Source organism: Sciurus vulgaris, assembly GCF_902686455.1.
Source record: "Sciurus vulgaris genome assembly, chromosome: 13".
NCBI classification, from domain to species: Eukaryota; Metazoa; Chordata; class Mammalia; order Rodentia; family Sciuridae; genus Sciurus; species Sciurus vulgaris.
In genome coordinates, this window is record NC_136474.1 from 76,900,810 (window position 1) to 76,927,659 (window position 26,850).

At 34.3% G+C, this 26,850-nt stretch overlaps 1 protein-coding gene across 2 annotated transcripts in view; it reads left to right on the forward strand.

Moving 5' to 3' along the window:
- DCC (DCC netrin 1 receptor) overlaps positions 1 to 26,850 on the forward strand; it is a 1,229,995-nt gene that overhangs the window by 533,068 nt on the left and 670,077 nt on the right. For both annotated transcript variants that reach the window (XM_079109018.1, XM_079109019.1), the window contains exons 4-5: positions 17,484 to 17,634; positions 18,997 to 19,133. In XM_079109018.1, the coding sequence (XP_078965144.1) occupies positions 17,484 to 17,634; positions 18,997 to 19,133 (288 nt within the window). The remainder of the gene's footprint in view (positions 1 to 17,483; positions 17,635 to 18,996; positions 19,134 to 26,850) is intronic.

The following is a 26,850-nucleotide window of genomic DNA, read 5'->3' on the forward strand; positions in this document are numbered from 1 at the left end:
GGTTTAGAGGTGAACCACATCCACGGTAAGTACAAGATTGAAAGAATGAATGAATGAGTGCCCAAGCCTAGCTTCTCTCAGTTGCTCATTCTGATTCTCTCAATTTAAAAATATTGATTTTTAAACTTATTTTTATTGCTGCATAATAACTACACATAATAGTGGGTGGGGTTCATTATGCCATCTGTCTACATGCACATAATGCAGTTTAGTGATCTCATTCCCCAACCTTTCCCACCCTACCTTCCTCCTCCTGATCTGCTGCTCTACTTGATTAATCTCTCATTTTAAAATTCACATTAATATTTTCTGAATAAATTTCCACTTTCTACCAGCACCAGTTTGAAGCAGTACTAGATTATATACACATATTGTCCATTCTCTGTTCTAACCCTTACATAATTGGGAAGATAAGGTTACCTAAATAGAAACCCATCATATTAATAACAACTTAAGAGCATTAAAAGTGGTACCAGAGTGGGTGACCCTCAAAACATTTTTGTTCATCTATGGTCCCTAAAGTACCATGTTGACTGATGCAGTTATTTCATTTATAAGGACTCACACATTTTTAATACAGTAAAGTAGAAAAAAAGTTTAATGTTACTTTTTTTTTTAAATAACAGTAACAACACACTAAGAGTTGAGATGTTTTCCAGTGTCCTACTGTATGTTTTGGGGAATATATGATGGATTGAAATAGCCATTGTGATTGTCAAGTTCACTTTATTCATGGTTCATCACATCTGAATGCCCAGCAGCAGATTGAATTGCAGAATTATAAATCTGCTTTGGGCACTAGGTTGAATAAAATAACTGCCCTATACACTGGAATTCTTATTTCAGTTTTCTTAATAGCCTAATTGAATTGCTCAGTTGGTAATTCAATCTATTGTTCATTTGTTTAACTACAATTAGATGACTCTGGACTCTGTATAGATCAGAACTAAATATCTGTATAACTCAAAGCAGTGGCTTTTAATGGAATAAATTGAACTAAAATATATTTTGAATGATTTTTCTCCATAATATTGATTTCATTGAAATGAATATTAATAGAGACTTCAAAAATGTATCTTACTTAAAAGTAAAATTGTTTTTCATCTTAAAACAAATAGTTTCATACTTTTTCATCACTAAGAATTTCTCACCAACTCAATATTATATTAGCTTTTTGTTTCCCTAAATATTACTTATATTTCAAAATTAGTTACACTCAGACCTTGGAAATATTGCATGTTCAGTTCCAGATCACTTCAAGGAAGATATAGCATAATAGAACAAATCACACAATATTTTGATATTCTGGTGCATATAAAAGTTATATTTAAATGGTTGTGTATTCTATTAAGTGTGCACTACCATGATGTCCAAAAAACAGTGTACAGATCTTAACTAATAAACACTTTATGGCTTCAAAAATCTAATCACCCAAACTTCAGTGAGTCATTATCTTTCTGTTGTGGAGTATATTGCCTCAATGTTGATAGCTGTTGACTCACCAGGCTGGTAGTTGCTGAAGGTTGAAGAGGCTATGGCAATTTCTTAAAATAAGACAGTGGTGAACTTAGCCTTATACTGATTGTTCCTTTCATTAAAGGTCTGTCTGTAGAATGCAGTGCTACTTGACACCATTTCACATGGAATAAAGTTTCTTTCAAAATCAGAGTAATTCCTCTCTAATCCTGCCCCTGCTTTATCAAACACTGTAATATTCTAAATCCTTGGTAGTCATTTCAACAATGTTCACAGCATCTTCCCAAGAGTAGATTCTATCACCTCACCATTTTATTTTATTTTTTATGAGTGTATATATTTTATTTTTTAAATTATTATTTTATGTTTTACAGACTGCATTTTGATTCATTGTACACAAATGGGGTACATCATTTCATTTCTATGATTGTACATGATGTAGATTCATACCATTCGTGTAATCAAAAGGGGCAAGTCCCCATCCATGGAAGTTGTATCACGACACTGTAGCAATTTAAGCACATTTCTAAGCATAACTTCTAGTTCTAGTTCCCTTATTATTTCTACCACATCTGCTGTTACTTCCTCCACTGGTGTGTTGAACTCCTCAGAGTAATCCTCAAGAGCTGGAATTAACTTCTTTGGACTCATTGATGCTGATATTTTCATTTTCTTCCATGAAATCATGAATGTTCTCATTGTCATATAGAATGGTGAATCCTTTCCAGAAGATTTTCAAATTATTTTGTCCAATTCATCAAAAATGTCCCACTCTTTGCTATCTGTGGCCTTATGAAATGTATTTTTAAATGGTAAGACTTGAAAGAGAAATTGTTCCTTGATCCATGGGCTGCAGATTGTATGTTGTGTTAGCTGTCAGGAAAACATTAATCACATTATCCCTCTCCATCAGAACTTTTGGGTGACCAGGGATATCATCAATAAGCAATGATATTTAAATATATGTAAGGAATCCCCTGACCCAGGTAGTAGTCCTTAATGGTGGACCTCAGATATTCAGTGAACCATGTTTTAGATAGTTCTGCTGTCACTGGGCATGTTTTAGTTAGAGAATTATATTTGAACCTAGTAGCTGAGTCCATCCCCCTAAAATCATACATGCATTAAATCTGACCTACTCCATTTCACTTCCCACATACCCCTCCACTGTACTGAGCCTTCCCTTGCTCATCCATTTATCCATTCTGGTGGTTTAATTCCTAGACTTTTGAGGAATCTCCATACTGTTTTCCAAAGTAGTTGTACTAATTGGCAGTTCCACCAACAATGTAAGAATGTACCATTTTCCTCAGATCCTCACTAGAATTTATTATTATTTGTATTCTTGAGAATTGCCATTCTGATTACAGTGAAACATAGTTTTGATCTGCATTTCCCTGATTACTAGAGATGTTGAACATTTTTTTTATTTGTTGACTGTTTCTTCTTTTGATAAATGTTTGTTCTTTTGACATTTATTGATTGCATTATTTGTTTTTTTTTGGTGGTAAGTTTTTCAGGTTCTTTATATATCCTGGCTATTAATGCTCTGAGAAGCAGGTGGCAAAGATTTTTCTCCCATTCTGTAGGTTCTATTTTCATGCTCTTAATCATTTCCTTTTCTGTGTAGAAGCTTTTTAATTTGATGACATCCTACTTACAGAATCTTGGTTTTATATGTTGAACTTTGGGAATCCTATTAAGGAAGTCACTTCTTGCACCTATATAATGGAGTTTGATCCTACATTTTCTTCTAGCAGTTGCAAAGTGTCTAATGTAATTCCTAAGTCTTTGATCCTTTTTGATTTCACTTTTGTGCAGCATGAAGGATAGGGTTCTAGTTTAATTCTTCTACATATAGATATCCACTTTTCCCAGCACCATTTGTTAAAAAGGCTGTCTTTTCTCTGACATATATTTTTGGTACCTTTGCCAAGTGTCCGATGACTGTAAGTATATAGATTTGTCTTTGCATCCTCTATTCTACTCTGTTGATTTTTCCTATTTATTTTGATGCCAACGTAAGACTGTTTTTGTTACTATTTTGTTACTGTAAGTCTTCAGATCAGGTACTGTGATGTCCCCTGCATCATTCTTCTTGTTCAGGGTACTTTGGTTATTATGGATCTGATTCTTCCAAATGAATTTAAGGACATTTTTGTAACTTCCGTGAAGAATGTCATTGCTATTTTGATGGGGATTGTATTGAATCTTTATTTAGCTTTTGGCAATATGGCCATTTTAATAACATTCATACTGCATCTCCAAGAACAAGGGAGATCTTTCCATCTTCTAAGTTTCTGTTTAATTTTTTTCTTCTGTGTTCTATAATTTTCAGTATATAAATCTTTCACCTTCTTGGTGAGATTAATTTCCAAATATGTTTGTGTGTTTTGAGGTTATTATGAATGGAATGAATTTTCTGATTTCTTTCTCAGCAGAATCATTGCTGGGGTAGAGGAAAGCTATTGATTTATGAATGTTAATCTTACATCTTGTTATTTTGATGAATTTATTTATCAGCTCTAGAAGTTTTCTGGTGGTTTTTTGGGTGTTTTAGACATAGAAGATATACCTTGAGATTTATCTTCTGAGACAGTGTGACTTTTTCTTTTCTTATTTGCCTGTCTTTAATTTCCTTCTCTTGCCTGGTGGCTCTGTTTAGAGTTTGGAGAACTGGCTTGAATAGAAGAGGTGTCACCCAGTCTTCATTGTTTCATGTATACAATAAAGGCATAATAGATTCTGTATAATTTTCCAAGGATCCTAAGATTTTCAGAAAGACAAATGAACATTGGTTTTAACTTAAGTCACCAGCTGCTTTAACACCTAATGAGAGTGTCAGGTTAACCTTTGAAAGTTTGAAGGAAGCTGGGCACTGACTTCTCTCTAGCTGTGAAAGCCCTAGAGGCATACTCTTCCAATGGAAGCCCGTTTCATCTACTTTAAACCTGTTGTAGAGTGCAGCCACCTTGTCTTCGCCGGACTTCTGGGTTACATACTCAGCTTCTGAATCAACACTTTCAGCTTTACCTTGAACTTAGATATTGTGGAGTCAGTTCTTTCCTTAAACCTCATGAGCTGAACTTTCCTGACACCAGACTTTTCTTTCATGCCACCCCTCCCATCTCTCAGTCTTCATAAAATTGAAGTGAGTTAGGGCCTTGCTTTGGATTGAGATTTGTTTTAAATTAATGACTGTGGCTGTTTTTTATTTTCTAGTCAGAATAATGAAACTCTGTCCATGTCCTCAGTCAGGCTGTTTTGCATTTTTATCCTTGCTGTGTTTTTTCACTAGCATGACACAATTAAATTCCTTCAAGAACTTTTCCTTTGCATCCACAACTTGGTCACTTGGCCTAGAAGGCCTTACTTTCAACCTGTCTCTGCTTTGTATACACCTTCCTTGAACAGTTTAATCATTTCTAGCTTTAGATTTTAAGTGAGAGATGTGCAGTTCTTTCTTTCACTTGAACAATTAAGAGCTGTTGTATAGTTATACATAATTGGCCTAATTTTGACATTGTTATTTCTTGGGGAATAGGAAGGATGAAAGACAGGGAGAGACAGGGGATTGGCCGGTTGGAGGAGCACTTAAGAACACACAGCATATATCTTAACTTAGCCGTTAAGTTCGCTGCCTCATATGGGCATTGTTCGTGGCATCCCAAACAGTTACATGCCAGATATAATAATAATGAAAAGGCTTTAAGTATTACAAGAATTATCAAAATTTGACACAGAGTCATGAAGTGAATATACACTGTTAGAAAAATGGTGTTGACAGAATTGCTAGACCCAGGGTTACTACAAAACTTTAATTTGTGAAAAAGGAAAAGAAATTGCCATAGCTATGAAGTATAGTCAAACCCAGTACAACAAAATGATCTATGTCTATAGCATTGCTACAATCTATTTTTATAGTTAATACAAATTAAAGACCTCTAGGGAATAACAAAGAAGATACATTGTCTTCTTTGTATTTACTTATTTACTAACTTATTATTGTCTTGCTGGGGTCTGAAAGCAGGGCATTACACATGTTAGGCAAGCACTCTATAATTGACCTACATATCCAGCCCATTTTATTTGTTAAATTTTAAGATAAGAGTCTTGGTAAGTTGTCTAGGTTGGCATTGAAATTGAAATCCTCCTGCATCAGCACCCCAAGTACCTGGGATTACAGATGTGCACCACCATACCAGGCTCCAACATTGTCTGCTTTTAAAATGATCACTTTTAAAATTTACCATCAAGCCATGTAGTTAATTAGTGTGCCATATGACTAACACAAGACAGGAAAGGGTGAATTCAGGTAAACATATCTAGTTGCAAATGGACATGGGTAAGAAATTCGTCAACTGTAGGTTATAAAATTGTCTTTCTGGAGAGTTATTCTTTTATATCATAAGAAATGCTAACTGTTGGCATTATGATCATAGTGCATGATAAATGTGGAATGAAAAGTTGAACTCACAATTTGGAGAACCATGAGTGCTATGTCTAGGAATCGAAACTGGATTCAATTAGCTTTATTGATGACTGGGAGTTTTGAAGGTTTTGGATTAGTGAATATCCTGACAAACACATACAGAAAAACACAAAAAATGAAAAGCAAAGCAGATGAATGTATTACTTGGTATTGTCTCATTTTTCATATTTTTCAGTACTCTGAAGGAATTTTTTCTAGAGTTTTCTTTTTTAAAAGTCAGTTTTGAATAAAACATTTTTATATTATATAGGCTTTCAGTAGAGGACACTTAGCCTTTCATAAATGTTAGGCGAATTTGTGTTCCTTTCTTATATATACTTAGACAAGGGAGTGTATGTTCATATTATAGTTAAACCATGCAAAATACAAGTTTTCTAGATAATTCATCATATTAAATCTAGATTACATGAAAGAGTCTGTCTGTGGACCACTATCTAGAATTCATTTCCATGAATCCTGCTTATATTGAGTTAATTTTGTTCAATTAATGAGTATTTCAGGTTCTCATTTTGATTTACTATTGTAATAAATTATTAAGAGCATGAGACCTAACGCCAATTTGATTAAGTACCAATCTTGTTTTCATCACTTACTAGTTGTACAGTTTAGGTCAAGTTACTTAACCCAAATCTTTATTTTGCAAAATGAAGAGAGGGGTGCCATGTATTTCTTAAAGTGGTTGTTAATGTTAAATTTGGCAGACCAAGTACAGCCTGAAATTTTTAAATCTTCAGTAGACATTGTAACTATTTTGGCATTTCAGAGACTTCTTAGTTTTCAGAAAATGTTTTCCCATGTCAATAGTATTTCCCTACTAATACATTACCTGATTTTGACTCTGGGTATCTGAGTATGCTTTGTCAGCTGGCTGTTACTTATCTACAGTGTGTCTACTTTTGCATTTCCTTTTCATATCCAAGAGGAACCAAAGTTCCCTGCCACTATTTCTTCTCTAATGACTCCTTGCTACATGATTTTTACCCTTACGTTTCCACCAATATTGTTTCTTCTGCTGTATGATACAGTGCTAGAAATACTACCTAAGCAATAGGAATTCTAAGTTAAATAAGCTTCTAGTATTTGATCTTCAGTAGCCATTAGCAATTCATCAAATCCTCTAAAATACTTAATCTCCTTATCTGTTAAGGGAAGAGGCTGGACTCACCAGCCTCTTCAGATCTTTGCACTAACAAGGCAGTAATGTGTCTTTTCATTCTAAGTTCAGCCCCAACTTTGCCTTTATAATCCCAGTGTTCAAGAGTTCAAGTTTGCCAGAGAAACTCTGGTTACTGTTACCCATAAGGCTATGAGGCAAATAATAAATAGTGACTAAAAATCAATCTCAAAATCAGGATTGTCCTTCTTTTAGATTAATAACAACTTAGTTTTAAGTTGATTTATATTGTCACAAGAAGTACATGAAAAAAGATAGAATACCTTATATTATATACAATCTAACCAAGATCTGTGTCATTATGTGCTCCTCTCTGACAGATGATCACTTTAACCTGCCCTTTCTGGGAACCTGGGCTGGGCAGTGCTCCAGAGTTAATGGACTATCATGTTATTTCAAATCCGTCATGATAGTTCAGGTCTTTAAACCACTGTTGGGTGACCATTGTTTCACTTGGAGTTGATCAGATTCCATTTGGATGCAGCAAAATCTAATATCTTAGTAAGATAAAATGAATAGGCAGTCTGTTTGATAGGATAGGATAGGCAATCTGTTTGATTTTGAACATTGCTTAAAAATGATTATTTGGCCCCTTGTGCTTTCGGGGATCATCAACACAAAATCTAAATACTAGGGTACCATATATATATATATATATATATATATATATATATATATATATATATATTTGTATAGGCTGTGCCTTTCAATGCTACCAGTGATCGCTCCCCCACCAAATCCACAATTTTTTTTTCTACTTTCACCCTTGACCTTAAGTAGTGTAAGGTATTGATTTTATTATCTCCTAATAGCTACCATTCCATGAAAGGTTACTATTTCCCAAAAGGTCAAAAGCAAAGTTAATATAGTTGAGATTGTGCTGCACATAGAGGAAATGAATATTTCTTGGTAAGAAGAGAGGCTGTCTTTTTCCAGATGTCTATTGGTTCCAAGATACCATCAGTTCTACATTTACTAGGAATATGACATTAAGCAGCCTTAGGTGAGTAGATAGTAGGATCAGACAATCTTCCCTAACTTACACACAACCCAGAAGCTTTTCCCAAGGGTATGTAGATGTCAAATCTATAACCCACAAATAAAGGTTTTGGAAGAAAACAGTGAAAAGACCAGCAAAGCTTGCTTTCTTCTCTGGTGTTTGACATCAAATTATTCCAGGAGCATAAAGAAGACATATATAGACATAAGTTATGGGCATACCTTTATTAATTCAACCTTGACTAAATAGGAAACAATCCAAATACTTTTGGTTCATTATCAAAATTAAGAACTAGAATCAAAAACCCATTACTTTTCTGGAAAGTTTTAAGTGTTTCTTTATGCATGTGTATAAATTATGAAGTTTTTTGGATTCCTGGAACCAACTTTGACATATCATAATGGCAACATTTGTTTTCTGGGAGTCTACTGTCAGCTGCAAAAAAAATTTCAAATTATTCTAAAAATGAAAAATCACTTCCTTCAGACCTGTTACAAAATGGAACTGTTAGACCAAAATTTGCCTGTGAGACAGAAGGGATAGAGCCATACGCGAGTGATAAGAATAGATGCTCTCCCTTCTTCCTCCAGATTCTAACTACAAATAGCAGTATGTGTGTGTACGTGGCAAAAGAAAGAGGAAATATGAACAGATGTAGGAATATTTACAGAGAGGGAATGTCATTTTTAGTACTGAATTGGTGTAAATGAGGAAAGAAAATAATAGAATCATAGAGTGATAAATAATAGCTCCTGAGAAACGGCTCTCTTCTCCCTCTGTGTTCTAAGATGCTTGGCTTACAGCCAGATGGAGCTTTTCACTTTCTATGAAATAAATTTCAGTTCCTGTGATCAGTCTAGATGGATTAGGCTGGTTTTTCAACAACAATCTCTCTCTCTCTCTCTCTCTCTCTCTCTCTCTTTCTCTTTCTTTCTCTCTCTTGCATTCACACACATACACACACACACACAAAAAAAAAAAAATTCATGAACACAAAGTAAAGAGTGTCTTGGAAATATTCACTGGAAGCACATTTTTTGTAGAATGTGCCTGCTGGTATTTGAAGACTCCTGGAACCTGCTAGAACAGAACTAGAAGGAGGATAGCTCAGGAGCCTATAGGTGAGCCATAGGTTAGCTTGAAATTGAGGGTGCTGGCAGAGGAAGCTAGTTAAATTAATTTTTAACTCATGCCTGGGAAGAAATCAAAGAGAATACCCTATGGCTGCATACAATGCCCTTTCATTTCCAATGGGAAATTCCACTGAGTCAGGAACTTAATAAAGAACTCTAAGAAGGGCAGTCAGGAAAGTATAAAAATTAAAAGCAACTACTGGTTATTTTGAGGATGCAGTTATTAAGCTGCGAAAATGGGCATTATTTTTTCTTGCTGATGCAGATGGCAGCAGTCCATAATTTAATTTCTCTAAGCCTCAGTTATTCTTTAGATTCAGCACTGTAAATTTAATGTTGAGGTTCCTAAATAATAATTTCAAAAAATGTCCCCCATTAAAGGAAAGTTTTTGTCATCACAGGGAAAGCAGGCATCCAGCTTACCTGGAGTGGTAACACACCCTTGTCCTATGACAGTTATGAATTTCCTCTCACTCACTGCAGGGTCTCAGGATGATATCCACAGTCAGCTTTGTCCTCTGCCATGAAAGCAGGAAAAATTCTATTTCCACCAGAGGCATTTGGAAAACCTGTGAATGTCAAGACTGAAATCTAGTTTTCACCTGACCTCATACACTCACATAATTTGACTGTTGTAATGTTTAATTGTAACAGAATGTGACAATATTTTTTAATATTTAAATGTTTTTTGATATGCCTCTAAACATAAAATATTCTCTCTACTTTCACTAATACACTTTTCTTGTGCCTCTGTAGGGTGTAGACCTTAATGATACTGAGTTCTTATTTCTGTCTTAAGTGTAGGTGAATGTGCCACATTATAATGATCTGAAGGGCTCACTGACTTAATAAACACTTGCTGAAAGACAATGAGTGGACATATATAATTGTTGCATCATCTTCACAGATGAAAATGCAACTAATACTAGGTGACAGGAGAAAGAAGGAAAAGGGGAAAGGCTGGGGAGGAAGGGGAGGAAAAAGAAATATATTTATACACTTTTACTTATAAATGCAAAATTATTCTTATATTGAAAGGAAACAGTCCAGGTGATTCAGAAGAATAATAAATTGGTTGAGTCCCTGTGCATCCGTGTGGCCACTCGATCTTCAGGTTACTTGCAAGGGGACCTGGAGGTCAGACCCTTTAACACTCATGCTCTTGGATCTCTTGTACTTTTCACCACGTGCCTGAATGTCCTTGATGAAGCAGTAAAGATGACTAATTTTATTTCATCATGATGCAAAAGTGCACATCTTTTTTAATATTCTGCATGCCAAAATGAGAAATACACATGAAGGAAATTGAAGTACAAAGTGTTTTCCACAGTAAACACTTTTGCGATCATTTGAATTTCAAACTGAACTTGCTAGCAGTTTATTTTCCTCATGGAAAAATTATTTTTTACTTGAAAGAACAACCAAAGGAAACACTGTAACTATTCAGACCTGGGTGCTTGTTAGATATTTTCTCACAAATGAACAAAGTGAACTAGTCACTTTAAGGAAAAGAATATTTGCTGCCAAAGATGAAATTCAAGCTTAAAAGCTAAAATTAGAAATTTAGAAATTGTATCTGTCACTGGGACCTTGACAGCTTCCCAGCATTGAAAATCATTTCTTCTGGATTGGTGGTGATAGTAACAAATGAGATTTTTGATACTCTATAATGATATGTGTCAACATTTGGAAGACCTGTCTAATGCAGTATACTGTTCCAAATGACCATTGATTGATGTGATAAAATCATGCATAGGTAAGAGATCCATCCAAAGTACAAGATAGACCAATGGATTTTTGTAACATAGCACAAAATGTTTACTGATATTGTGTCAGATTTCACATTGCAACCAACTTGCAAGAAACTGCTTGTTGAAATTTGGTATAGTGTTAAAGGATAATATCTACAATTATCTGAAAAGGCTGTCAAAATATGCCTTTCTTTCTAGCTACATATCTGTTTGAAGTCAGATTGTTTTCATGTAATTCAACAAAAACCACATACAGATCAATGTGAATGAAGAAAGTAACATAACAATCGTGTTATTTTTAAATAAACCACTCATTAAAATAACTTACAAAAAAGTGTAAAGAAATGCCATGATCCTCACTAAGATTTGTGTATTTAAAAGTAGAGATGTTTTCGAACTACTTTAGGTAAGATATAAGTCTCTCTCTCTCTCTCTCTCTCTCTCTCTCTCTCTCTCTCTCTCTATATATATATATATATATATATATATATATATATATATACATATTTTTTTTTTTTTTTTTGGTGCTGGGGATTGAAGCCAGGGCCTTGTGCTTGGAAGGCGAGCACTCTACCAACTGAGCTATCTCCCCAGCCCGAGATATAAGTCTATATTTAATAAATAAAATTTGAGTTTGATGTTGGTAAATATTTGAAGCTATAACCTACATGAAGAAAAAGCCCTTTGGGATCCTCAGTAATATATAACCGTTTGAGATTCACTGTCTAAATCATTATTCTTTCTTTTTTTTTAATAGATTGTAGAGTAATTCTCTCCTACTCAGATCAGATTAAGCAAAGCAGGCCAAAATTTCCATTGAAAAACAAGTAAAAAGGACATGGAGTGGTAAGAACAGGCAAAGACAAGGTGTGGCTACAGGGTAGTTTTGCCCCGGAGGCAAACTGCAGTCCCAGAAAGGTAGTATTGTGAGGGCCAGCATCCTGTGCATGCCTCTCACTGGGAGGGAGATTCACTGTACTTTTACTCTAGTGACCCAGGAACCAAGTCAAAGAATCAGGCCAATGTCCATTTTTACAAACAGGAAAAAGCAAAACTGGATTTTAGTCCAAGTAAATCACAACTTGGAATCTATTTAGAAAAATGAATTTTTGTGTTTAATCCCATGAGCATTACATTAGTTAAGGCTGCTTTGTAATCTTTTAATATGGAAATTTGACATTAGAAAAAAAGTCAATTTTTGCTAGTTTGGTAAAACGATTATTAGGTATGTTTTCTAGGAGTCACACAAGCATTTTCCTCCCAGTCTTATTTTAAAATAGATACATATATGTAAAAGTATATGAAGTGTATGTACAGTTTTTTAAAAAAAGTAAAATGTCTGCCAGTAAAAATAAAATATATAAATAAATAGAAGTATCACCCAGTTTATGAAACAGTGTTACAAATTGTTTTCCATTATCCTTTCTTGTAATTAAACCATGCTCCTCATTCACTGGAGAAATTCTTCATGTTTTCTTCAGCAAGTAACTCAATTTGGACCAGAATAGTTAGTGCCCATACAGCTAGAATACAGTAATTACTAATTTGATTGTAGTTCCAGTAAAATCAATTTAATCAACAAGAATCACAACCTAGAATTTAAAGTTCATACTTCCTAGGACTTTTTCATCTGTATTGTTTGGAGCTTAGAGAGAAAACTTCCATTGGCTTTTAAATATTTGTTTTAAGTTTTAGTTATTAAGTTTAAAGATGTTTTTGGTCCTTAGTATAATTTCTATACACTTTGTACCACTAGAGTTGAAAATAATTCTTCACTCGAAAAATATGTCCTTTTGAGTATCTTTAGAAAATACAGACAAATTCAAAGATGAAAATAAAACCACCAACAAGTACATCAGAGAAAAGTTAACCTTGACAATTGTATTTTATTGCCCTAATTTTTACATGTAAGTATTCTTCCTTAATGGTCCTGTAAAATATTTTAAAGGAGAAAAATGCTTAGATATCAAGTTGAATATTGTCTCTGTATGTAGCCAAGATCACTATAGTGATTAAAAAAAAAACTAAAATAAGAATAACAAAAATAGTTACTTGGCATTTTAAATTTGGGGGATGGGTTTGTTTTGTTTTTATTTTGATGTGTATGTTTCAGTTATCTGTTTTGAATAACAAACTACTACAAAATTTAGTATCTTAACCTAGCAATCTCTGACAATTTGGCAATTTACCCCAGCAATTTCTGGTTTCACTTGGTCTCATTTATGTGTATTTGGTTGAAGGATAGGATTCAAGAGTGCCTCGCTCATGAGTCTGGCAGTTGGACATGACTGTTGGCTGGTGGCCTGTTAACATCATTGTGATCTGTCACTCTTCAGTTGGCTCTGCTCACATGCTAGTCTCAGAGAGCAATCGGAGTAGCAGAGACCTCTTGAGTCCTTGATTCCACCACTCTTACAGCATAATTCCCACCACAATCTGTTTGTCTCCGCAAGATATGGGACAGACTTGAAGCCCAAGGAAGTAAACACTCACTTCTAGATTGAAGGAACTTCAAACATTTCATGGTCATGTTTAATCTGTGTTGCGTAGCATCTGAAATATTTTCATGTGAACTATTTTCTTTTAGCTCTTCGGGGAACTTTCTTAGTACTATAATTTATTAAATGAGATACAGAGAAATATATTTGGGGAAATGAAACCAAAATTCCCTACCAAACACTGAAATTTTCGTATACATGATCAGGCTCACAAACTCCAATGCATATGAAGACACAGATAACCAGCAACTGAAATGGGTCAGGCCAGGATTGGCTTCACCTGGAATATACTATTTAATTAAAAAGGAATAGCAGAAGGATATTTTAAAACGATAGGAGCCCTGTGATGTCAAGATATTTTAAGAAAGACCAAAGTCCCAGTAATTTTGTTTTGTAGATTTCACCAAACATATTCTGAATTTTTGTGGAGAGACCCAGAGTAGTGAACACAAAACTGAGGAAGAAAACGAGTCATAGGATGGATGCTACCTGACTTCAGGACTTAGAATAGACAAGACAGTATAGAATTTGCAAAAGCATGGACAGATAGGTCAATGGAACAGGATGGAGCTCTGTGAAGCACACCCACACATAGGGCATCAAAAGATCTTTGACAAAGAAGCAAAATCAAGTGAATGTAGAAAGACGATTAGACGTAACTATGCAAAAGCATCTAGAAAATATCTTCCATCTTTCATAAAGATTATCTCAAATGGATCTGATGATATATAAATGAAAAACACAAGATTAGTATTTCTAGAAGAAACAGGAAATCTAGGTGATCTCAGATGTGGTTATGAACTTTCAGGTACAATACCTAAAAAGCAATGCATGGAAGGAAAAACAAGTTGGACTTGCTTAAAATTAAAAATTTCTACTGTGTAAAAGGCAGTGCTAAGAGAATGAAAAAAAAAGCCACCCACAGAGAAAATATTATGTAATATGATAAAAGTACTTATATACAAAATGCGTAAAGAATTCTGGAAACTCAATGATAAGAAAGCAAACCAACCAATTAAAAAAATATGAAAGATGTCTGGACTCCTCACCAAAGGCTTACAGATGGAAAGAAGGACATATGAAATGGGCTGGCTCAACAGCATGTGTTAGGGAGTCATGAGTTACACAATTATGAGATATTGCACACATATTAAAATGCACAATATTAAAAATATGACAATAACAAATTCTTTTGAGGATATGTAGTGCCAGGAACTATCATTCATTGATGGGTGGGAGTGATATATTTGCACAACCACTTTGGAAGACACCTGGGCAGTTTCTTATAAAGCTAAATATAGTTTTACAATACTTTAGGACACAATTCGGTAATTGTGTTCCAAGGTATGTATTAATGCAATGGGTTGAAAATTTAAATTCAATTAAAAATCTACATGTGAATGTCTTTAATAGGTTTTTTTCAAAAACCTGAAGCCAGTATCCTTCAATAGGTGAATAAATAAACAAACGATGATGCATCTATATGAGTATTATCCAACAATACAAATTAATGAGCTATCAAGTCACAAAAACATTAAATGCATATTGGTAAGTGAAATAAAATCAAGTCTGAAAATCAGCATATTGTGTGATTTCAATGATAGGATATCTGGAAAAGGCACGTGAATAGAAGTAGGGGTTGTAGCCAAGGATGAATAAATAAACTCAATATTTTTAGGGTAGTGAAATGACTCTACATGATACCGCGATGTTAAATACTTAACACGCATGTGTCAAAACCTACACAAGGTAGAGCTAGCCTTACTGTAAAATATGGATGTTAGTTATAAACAGCATGTCAATATTGGTTCATTAATTGTAACAACTGTGCCATACTAATGTAAGATGTTTGTAATAGGGGAAACTGAGTGACATGGGATGGGATTTGATATATAGAAGTTCTCTGTACTCTGTTCACTATTTTGGCAAATAAAAAAATTTTAGAAATACTCTAAAATGGAACCATTTTATGTTGCATGATTTTATTTTCTGATGAAGTATAATCATTTGAATTGAAATATTGTTTCTTACACTGGTCAATAATATACCTGTCAATTTACCTGTACCTGGTAAATTTTCTGTTAGCTAAAAGATTACACTTAGCAGATCTTACTAGATGTTTTCCAAGGTGTTGTAGAGCAACGTTTTTATGTATGTGAGGAGCAGGTGGTGAAAGTAAAGCATTTGTATAAATGGTCCTCTGTTACAAAGATACCTAGTTGTAAATGCACGTTTTGGGAACTTGTCCATTTCAGAAATTTTTCCTTAAGCAGTATTATCTTTTGAAACATATTTGTTTAATTTGAAAAGTCATTTTTGAGAGGGCAAGTAAAACATGCCACTAGCAACTATCAAAGGTTTTGAGGCATTTTTCTACGCTATTGGTTTAATGATGATAAACACATTTGGAAAATGCCTTCAATATTTTCATTGTGAAGATTATTTATTTTTGTTGCTGAAACAACTAGAAACAGATGTGGCAAGACTAATAAAGTGTGAATTTACTTTTTTTATCCACACACAGATGACAATTACAATCCCAACTATTAATATGAGAATTACAATTCTTTTACTACCCTGTGATCAACCTGTGAGGAGGTAGCTCTGGCAAAGGAAAATTAATAACACTTTTACAATATGTCCCAGGTCCCTTCCCACCTCATTTCCTCTCTCATCACCTGTCACCTATGCTGTGACACAGTTGGATCTAATCTCCTTCATTCATCCCATCCTAGTTTTGACTTCATTGCCTCATTTTCTTTGCATGAGAATTTTCCTTTGATTTTGCATCATGACAGATGAAAGGCTAATTCTACTAAACACATTAAATTGAAAATAGTCTAAATTAAATCTTCTAGAGAGATACGGATTTTAGTGAGACGTGGAAACTCAGAATCTTAAGTTCATCAATTCTGAGAGATTGAAATTTGGTCAGCAGGTGAGGTCAGAGAGTACTGCTTGTGTGGGGCAATCTCTAAGTCCACCTAACCTTAGGACTGGTGTGCCCTGGGCAGGAGGACTGGGCTTCTATAATTGAGGGAAGGGAAGCTCTTCACTCTGAGGGAGCTTTCTTGAGTGCTGAACCCTGTGCTTAAGACTGTAATTTTTTTTTTTGCATATTCCATCTGTTATTATCTTAATGGCTCTCGATCAAGTGAATTCTCGGGTTGAATAGCATGAGTTCTTAAGTAGCACAGACACTGTTTCAGTTACCTGCCATTACCTGCCAGACCACATGAGCAATGCTGCATACATAGAACAAGTAAATGTGTGAGATGAATACAAGGGTATCAGCACTCCTTCACCCGGGGTCTCAGATCTAGGGACAAACTCACACTTTGAAATGTTTGAAAGTTAAATATAAAGAAAAAGTTAAGATAGAGCCAGACATTGTTGAAAAACAAGCAAGCAAACTTTATACAACTTCCTTTTTGAAGGAAGCAGATATTTTGCAAAACCTTTATGTTCTAATCCTTAGACCTGAATGCTATTTAGCACAATTCTAATTTTCTATGTTTATCATATGCAGCAAGTTACAAAAGCAATGAACTAAGCAGAAGAAAGTGGAATAGATGCTATTAGCAAAGAAACTGAACATATCAAAATTTTCAGATGATAACATTTAGAAAAGTTACTGATAATATTGTCTGATTATCTAGTAGGGACAATTAACAAGACCTGTAGCCCAGATGAGTGTCCTGTAGCCTCAAGTTTATGTCCTTTGCCTTATGCCATGACATCTCAACAGCTAAGGATATCCTAAGATACTCCTAGAATCTGGGGATTGGGAAAAACTCTTTTAGGAGTTTATTTATAAGTTTCACCAACACCTTTCCATTTTTCTTTGTTTTCTTTCCATCACTGTGGGTTTTCTTAGGGGAAAAATGATTTCAGTTACATCATTTATCTTTGTAATGTTTTTCATGAAGTATTCGATCCTGTTTTTTTTTTCCTCACAGATCCAGGACTGCATAGACAGCTGTATTTTCTGCAGAGGCCATCCAATGTGGTGGCCATTGAAGGAAGGGACGCTGTCCTGGAGTGCTGTGTTTCCGGCTACCCTCCGCCCAGTTTCATCTGGTTACGGGGTCAGGAAGTCATCCAACTCAGGTACACACATTTAGGACTTCTTTGAAGTATGCATTATTGTTTATTTTTCTCCAATTTGATATGAATGCCTAGAAATGATAGGTTTCTCATGATAATTGGAAATTTTTCCATATTTCAGCATGGTACAGTATATCAATGGCATCCTAACCACTGACTTGAGATCGTGGGGTAAACAGCCAAAATCCATAAGATCAATTCTGAAAGGAAATTGGTAATTGAGGTGGCCCCACCTAAGAGGCATCTGGATGATCTTATTTTAAGGAAGTGGAATAGAGAGGTAGAACTTAAATATTCTCAGCACATACATGCATAGAATATCACTATGTGAGGTGATATTTAGGTTAATTAGCTTGATGTTCATTCTCTCACTTTGTTTATATGTATATATACACATTTGTCTATGTGCACACACATATTTCACACTTTATCCATAAAACATCACATCGCATGCTATAAATATATACACTTTTTTCAATTATACCTCAATAAAGATAAGGGGAGTAAAGTAACCAAAAATTCCTGAATTCAATATGTGGCGTATCATTGCAACATCTGAACAATTCCTTTTAGCTCCAGTTATGTCCATGACTATCTCAGCTATAACAAATATTTAAGGTAAGACAGGAGAATATGGCTGGTCTTGAATTACTGGAACATTAATAATAAGATAGAGTTAGAAAATAAGCCCTTCATATGATGGAATACTTATTCTGAAACGTTTTGATTAAATAGATCTCACTTAAGAAATTAATTTCATTGATTGGGAGGATTGGTATACTCCTTTTTAACACATTTATTTCCTATGACGAGATAGGTCCATAGATCATATATTAATCTTTAAATTCATCCACCTTAAATATGTACTTAGATAACAACAGTATGATGTCACAACTTTTCTAGGATCATTAAGGCTTGCAGGAAATGTGACAGCCTCAGTAGACACGTGCTGTTTGCATATATTTGGTTTTGGTTTAGTGTAGGTTGTGGGACCGTGCAAGATCCCTGAATTGGACGTCATGGCATGGACCATTGCCTTCCACTCTGGGAGAATCACTTCTTTGGATCCTGAGGCCCACAAATTTAAAATGAGAGAAATAGACTAGATTATCTGTAAGTTTCTTTTTAGCACCGAAGTTATTCCTGTTTCATCTCTTTGATTACTGCATGCAGTCTTCCAGTGGGAATAGTTTCCTTTGAATTAATTTTAGGTCGATACATGAGACATTATTGAGCCCCTCTGATAGAGGATTTCCTTTCAATTCCATATATGCTTTTTTGCAAAGTTCATTTAAACCTTTGAATACCTCGCCTGTAAACGTGTGTTAATTTACTGTTCGATTATATATGCCTGTTGTCTTACAGGTCTAAAAAATATTCTTTATTGGGTGGAAGCAACTTGCTGATCTCCAACGTGACAGATGACGACAGTGGAACATACACCTGTGTTGTCACATATAAAAATGAGAACATTAGTGCCTCTGCAGAGCTCACAGTCTTGGGTAAGTCAATGACTGCGGATGAGTTTACATTGTACTCTTGAAAATACATCACCAGGACATTTAAAAGGCTTACCAATGATTGCTTCCTATGTTTGTTAGGGTGAAATCGCAAAGTCCCAGTACCCCACGTGTCCTTGCTCTGCTTTGATTAATTGCACAGGGATTGAATACTGAGTGGAACACTTGCTCATTGATTAAAAGCAAATATATTACTCTTTAGGCTAATTATTCTAGTGATAAGCTGAAAACTACCCCAAATTACTATTTGACAGATGTGTTGAATAACAAGTAAAAGATTCCAAAATATCATGTCTGGGGAAAATACATGAAGAAGAATATGAGAAAAAAATGTTCATAAATATGCCTTAGTGGAAAAAGCAAATGTCATTTGAGATGACAGGGTCTGTGACATTAAATTCATGGTTTTGGTAAGATTGTTTTAGTTACATGGAAATACTGCAGGTGTTTTGTTTGAAATGGATCACTAAAATCTAATATAAGTAAGGAAAGCATGCACAATAAGAATATAATTTAAAGAAATTAAAGGTGCATGGATAATTTCATGTTATTCAGAAAGTTAGGGTCATCTGTGTCTCTTTATAAATCAATAATTCTTACATATAGTAGGTACTCAAGCAAATCCAAATTTTATCATGTGCTCCAGATTTCTTTTATCCAGTTCCATTTGAATTAAATAGATTGAAGAAAGAGCCTTAACATTTTGATTTTACTTTCTGTTTTCCTCTAAAAATAAAAATTGTTGACTATGTTTTCTCCCTTTGGGATACAACATTTTCCTTTTAAAGAATTCAGGGGAATCACAGGCTTTAGCAGAAATAAAAAGATATCATATGCTGATTATATATGCTTACCTGTATCATAATATTAATATGCTATCCTTCTTCCATCATGGCTTTGAAATTCATTCACAAAACACTTTTAACTGTGGACTGGATAATAACAATTATATATATATTATATAATTAAATAAAATTATATATATATATATATATATATATATAATGGTTTATGCAGTAGAGTTGATTTTTCCTTCCTTAAGCCATAAATATTAAACTAAGAATGGGCAAAAGACTTTAGTTCTTTGGATTTAGAGGTAACATTATTTTAACTAAAGTATCAGCTGTCTTTAAAATGATGACTATTTAATCATATTTTATAGCTTAATAAATGAAAGAAAGTCAAGAACTTTCATATTTGTAATGTCAAAATACACTAACACTAAATGGTTATCATAGAAATGATCTTGTAATGTGGATTAATGATCATAATGCAAATGTGGTTATAGAATGAGATGGAGTTTACACTGACATAATTAAATTTTTACTTGCAAATACATGAGGTCAAATTTTGCATCAAATTAATACACAATATAAGTCTTCATTGATACTCCAGTCACATGTTTCTCAATACTGATTTTTGATGATGAACTAAATTAGCCAAGATATACATCTATGTACACACATTTGTGCATACATATTGGCATTTTTTTCTTTATGAACTATACAAGTTATTTCAAACTATATAGTATTCGATATATTTAAAACTGTAAGCATATGCACATATATATATAAACAGGTACATACCTATGGACATGTGTTTATATGTATGCTTGTATATAAACACACCATATACACAAGAAGTGGCATTTATTTAGTACAAACAGTGTGAGATATGTGCTTTTCACATTAGCCTTTGGGGGTTATGAAGTTGGAAACTATTAAATAGTAATGCTTCTATTTACTCTAATAATTCTGTACCATTTGAGAAATAAGAAAAAGAGTATGACATATAGTGACTCAAATATCACCTTTATTTTTTTTAAATGTTGCCACTGGGCATGTGATTCCTTTCTGCATGAGAAAAGCATGTTCATCTGGTCAGTGGTGGTGGGGATGTGTCAACGTGACGTTCACTGACCAGAGACCAATGGCCCTGGTGGGCAGTAGTTCTCTTTGGTCAGTTACGTTCCACAGAGAGAAGAGGAGGTGGAAGGGATGCCTTTAAACTACCCATCTGATGGGCACTTGTGTCTTTTATCTAAGCCAACCTCTCTGACTTCCAGGTAAGGGGGAGAATTGAGGAGGGGTATGGGAAGCAGGAGTTCTTTCCTAAAGGAGCCCCCTCTGCATGGAAGAAAATGTCATACTGAGGAAGAAATATTTACCATCCCCACCCCAACATGAAGTGTTAATTAAAGTCAACCCTGCTTTATGAATGAGAGCATTTCTGCTCAGAAAGATAAATAAACATCTCAAGAGAAGACTCAGGGCTCAAATTCAGGCAGTCTGACCCCAGAGTCTCAGGCCTGCACTCTTCTGTCTGCCTGATCCCTACACTTCTCATTCATCTTTATTTCAAACAAGTATAAAATGAGGCAGGTTTTTGTGATGCACAAAAAATGATGATTCTTACATTTCAGTTTGGCTAATAATTGTTTGTTAGTCACATTAAATAAAATAACATATGCTAAAAACCTAGCAGAAAGGTTGGTAAAGAGACAATGAAGAAAGAAATAAAACTGTCTTTGAAAATGAGACTCAAACAATTGTCATACCATCTATGAACAAAAAGAGAAAAAGTATATTTGGTATCAAATATTGCTTGTTTTTAAACAGTAGCTTATAACTTTGCAAAGCTGTGTGTCATTTCTATAATCAGAAAAATAAACAGGAAGATATGGAAACAAAACATGCTTATGACTTTAAAAGGTAAAGAATGAAAATCAAAATATTTAGAAAAATATCAAGATGATAAAACTCACACATAATCCTGGAAAATTCAGAAACACACACACTCACTCACTCACTCAAACAGCACAAATTTTCTCCATATAGATGAGGTATATATCATTACAGTGTTTTCACTTAAGGATCGATTACAGTATCTTTCTCTCTGTGTGTCTATATATATATATTTATGTTCTCCAGGTTTTCAGTTGTCAAACATTATTGTGTTTCTAAATTTTATTTAAAAACAAAACAATCATTCTTAATATCTTTATATTCTTAATCTCTTAATCTCTTAATATTCTTAATATTTTTCTCATTTATTTGCTTATATTTTAAGGAAAAATAACCTGGAGGTCTGTATACCAATGCCAGAATTTGCCTCTTGTCAAAAGAGTACACTTCTCCCCAGAATTTTTTTTTTTAATCTAACAATTTTATAACTGGAGTCTCCTTGTAATAATTTGGATCTTTATTAAATTAAAATTTTCTTTTATAGTCTCACTGGAATTTGCATTTCTATCTTGTGAATTTGCTGTCTTCTTAACATTTACACACTTACTAAAACATTCATCTTTATTTCATTGATTTGCTGGAACTTCTTATATAGAAGGAACAGTAACTGTTGTGTGTGTGCTCTATGTATACATGTAGAATATTCAGCCAGGTCTCTCTCCCCATGACTGCCAGTTTTGTCACCTTTAGAGTTCTGTTTTTGTCCTAAATGGACACTCCATCCACAAATCTGGATATATGTTACATAGTGAATGTGTAAATTAGAAGTATTACAAATTTTTTAGGAACTAGATAGAGCCACGTTTACATCTTGGATCTTCGTGGTCTTAGTGTTTTCCTTTCTGTTTTTTAAAAAATCATCTTGGTAACTAGGTATATATACATTTCAAACATCTCCCATAGACCTTGTAAGATTAATAACTACTCTAGAAAGCTTGATTTAATTCAGAAGGTCATTGGAATACTGTTGTAACTGTTTTATCCTGGCTCTAAACATGAATGTCGATATAATAAAATCTTTGATATACCTTTGACTATTCTAATGTACATTTAGGGTCACTGTATGAACTGAATTTATTTGGAAAATAGGATTTATTACTTTTTTAGAAAGTACACAATGAAAATAACTTCACTATCAATGTTATTCAAATTTATTTTTCATAACTTTAAAAAATTTAAGCATATTTATATTTTTCATAACATAAAATCCCACAAGAAGTCTAAGCTTATCCTTATAAAATTTTAATCATGCATTTTATCAGATTCTTGTTTTGCCTTTGAACCTGTGGTCCTTCTCTTGCACTTAGGCTGGCTTTCAATGTGAACCTTCATGAACACAGACTTCAAATAGAGCATCATTTTATATAAAAGAAGATAAAGAGGAATGTTGTTGTCCCTTACAGCAATTTCAATAAGTCAGTATACATTAAATATAATTTGAAAGCTAGCATTTACATTACCTTCTTATAAAATGGAAATTAAAATCTTCATAATCATTAAACCATCTGGAGAAATTTGTACTAGATAAGTGACAACCTTGTTTAAAATAAATAAAATATAAATGAGATATATTGCATATTGCATGTAAGCCTGGGACCTGTGAAGACAAGCAGAGTTGATAATCTCTTCTCGAGAAGGCAGAACCTCAACAGCAAGGTCAGGAAGGGTCCTGATAAGAAGGGTACCCAGGAAAGCTGTCTGAAGATTGTAACCAGCTTATATTTTGTTTAAATCTCAAGTACCATAATTATCCATTCTTTAAACCTATTTTTTTAAAAGAGAAGTAAATAATGACATTTTGTCCATTCATATTTTCAGAGTGTCTGCTGTCTGGCTCAATAATTATAATCTGATTATAATTGGGAAAATACATCCATCTTCTGCATTGTGCATCCTGACCTACATGCACATCTCCAAACACACAAAAAGACAAGCCTCAATAACATTAAAAAGATCTGCTACTGTTTTATATCTGGATTGATTCTGTTTCTGGATCAATATAGAAATGCATACTTTAAAAAGGTATTTAATCTTTCATCAATGCAGTGTCTGACTTTGTATGGGCCCTGTGCACTGTTCATATACATGAAGAAGGAAATGGGTGGAAGAGTCACTCATTGAAAGCCATCAGGTCTAACACCAGTGAGAAATGAAAGATTTTTGAATATTTTGAAAAGGATTCTAGAATTACCTTTAAAGCACTATATATAAATTTTTTAAAAAATGCCATTAATAATTCACCTATGATGTAGATTTTCTCAAGTATTTTCCTTATCAAAATTCTAGAGAAATATTGGCTAGGGTTGGTATAAACTGGTTTTGTAGGATGCACTTAAGTTTGCTACATTAGCCTTTTGCAAAAAATGGAGAACATGAAACCAAATCTAAGCATTGTCTATGTCCTCTTTATGAGTATCTCATACCACTTCACATGATACTTGGGTTTAGACTTCTCCCAGGAAAGTGCCTTAAGAAGAAGTTATTTGAGGCAGTTGTGTGCCTTTTCCTTAAAGGAAACAACCTACAGGTCATTTTTTTGGAATGTTTTAAGGAGGGTGAAGTGTGCCCCCACCTTTCACAGAAATGTTCTGTAAGTCAGATGACAGCACATTCACACTAAGTTACATTGTAATTTATAGTCATGCACCACTCAGTGATGGGGATGCCTTCTGAGAAATTTCATTAGGTGATTTAATTGTTGTGCACACATTGAGACGAATTACCCAAGCCTGAGGTGGTAGGTCGATCACTTCATGTGGTCTCTTGATTCCTTGTGGTAGATACAAAATACATGAGACAGTACCCTATGTAACATTGTGTACTCTTTATGGTATACTTTCCAAGTAAAAAGAATACAGTCTAAAATAACAATAAAAATATTAAACACACAAACCGGTAACATCATTATTTATTACTATTACCAAGAATTATATACTGTACATAATTGTATGGGTTGTATTCTTTATTACAGTAGCCCAGTAGGCTTCTTACACCAGCATCATCACAATCATCTGAGTAAGGAGTTAAGTTCCTGCAACAGCTGCAACCCAACTAGGTGAAAGGAACTTTTAGGTTTCATTATAATCTCATGGTACCATCATGATATCTGCAGTCTATAATTGGCTGAAATATCACTGCATGTATATGTAAATACACATAATGCATATTTATACATGATACACCCATTGTATATTTCTAAGAAAATATATCTTCAAAACCCATTTATATATTATTTAAAGTGTGTATGCATATAATATCTTAACCACTAAATAATGTATTCATTCTGAAAATAAAAATATTACCAAGCTATTCAGAAATATTTAGAAACATCATACAAGTGAGGTAGGACAAGAGATGATTTATGGGGGATGTTAAATACCCCTGATAAAAACCATCACTCTGTGGCTTAGAATGGTAGAAAAATCCACAACAATAGCTTACTTTCTGCTGAAGCAACACCTGCATAAAAATAAAGATGGTGACTACATAGTGAGCTCACAGTCCAAGTTTCAGTCCTAGATATACAACTGAATCAGTGTTCTTAGTAAACCAGCCACCAGTAACTGATTTCCTCTTAAGTGCCGAACATTATAACAAGGAGTCTGGGCATGGAACTAAATATGATGCAGCTCCAGGACACAAAGTTAGGTGATAAGACAAGAATCGGGCAATTACCCAAAGAGTGAAGGAACTATGTGGAAAGAGGCGGCAGCAAGGAGCTCTCAACAAACATGCAACAAAGATGAGAGAAGAGGAGTTGGAGGCATTAGGATTCTGGGGAGAAGGAAGTGTGTGAGGTTTGGAGATAAGCATGGGATGGAAAGAGGAAGTGAGTCCATGTGACTGCAGATCATGGGTGCGAGGGAGTCTGATCCTGGACTGGAAAACGAGTAGGTCCTGAGTATTCCTCCAGTCAGCTTAGATTTCATCTTAAAGGCAAGAGACAAGCATGGAAGTTTTTAAGTTGTAACTTACTAGCTGTTTTGTCTTGTCCATTATGTAATCCTCAGTTCCTTCATTCATCAAACAATAATTATTTCCTTATAGAACTTGGTGGTTGGGGATGAGAATTGGGAAGGGAAAGAAAAAGATTTAGAATTGCAAGGCACAGTTTTGAGAGTTCTGGGATATAAAATATATAAGGTGTCTTCAAGTTCTAACAAGAAGCCTAAAGCCTAGTTGCAAAAATTAAACAGACCAACCCAAAACACAAATAAACAGCACAAATGTTAAAAAACATCCCTTGCACACTCTCCAGACCCAATTTTCTTCATCTACAAAATGTACGTAGCAACAACTGGTCCTTTCCTAGTTCCCACAAATCATGCAGGATCATTATAATGATGTCCAAATGATGCGTAGAAATATTATTGGCAGTAATCTCCAGACACAGACCAAAAATTAGGATTGTGGCAGAAGGGTGATATCCATTTGTGAAGCATTTTATATTTTTGCTTTCCTCTGTGCTGCTTTACCCTGCTGTTCATGTTTTTCCCCCCAGCTAGATAGGAAGATACTGAAAAACAGAAGTCATGATTTGTTTATCTTTGTAACTCAATCCTTGGTTTGTTCTCTGGTTCATCCAAGTTTTAAACATAGGCAATGCATTTGTGCATAAAACATGTTATCTTTCTATCACAATATTTTATAGTCATGATTTCTTTGTGCATCACCCTTATGATCTGAATTGTCTCCTCTTACAATTTGTTGATTAAGCTCAGTGTGACTAAATGTGGAGATATGGCCTTTATGAGATGCTCAAGGTTACATCAGTTTATAAGGCTACCTGCTCAGAATAATATCCTTACCAGAAAGAAATGACACCAGAGCATTCTGTCTCCATGCTGCTGCATGGAGAATAGGCCATCTGCACACTGAGAAGAGAGGGAGGCCTCAGTCGAAACCCATCCTGCTGCACCTCACCCTTGATCTTCCAGCCTCCAGACTATGAGAAA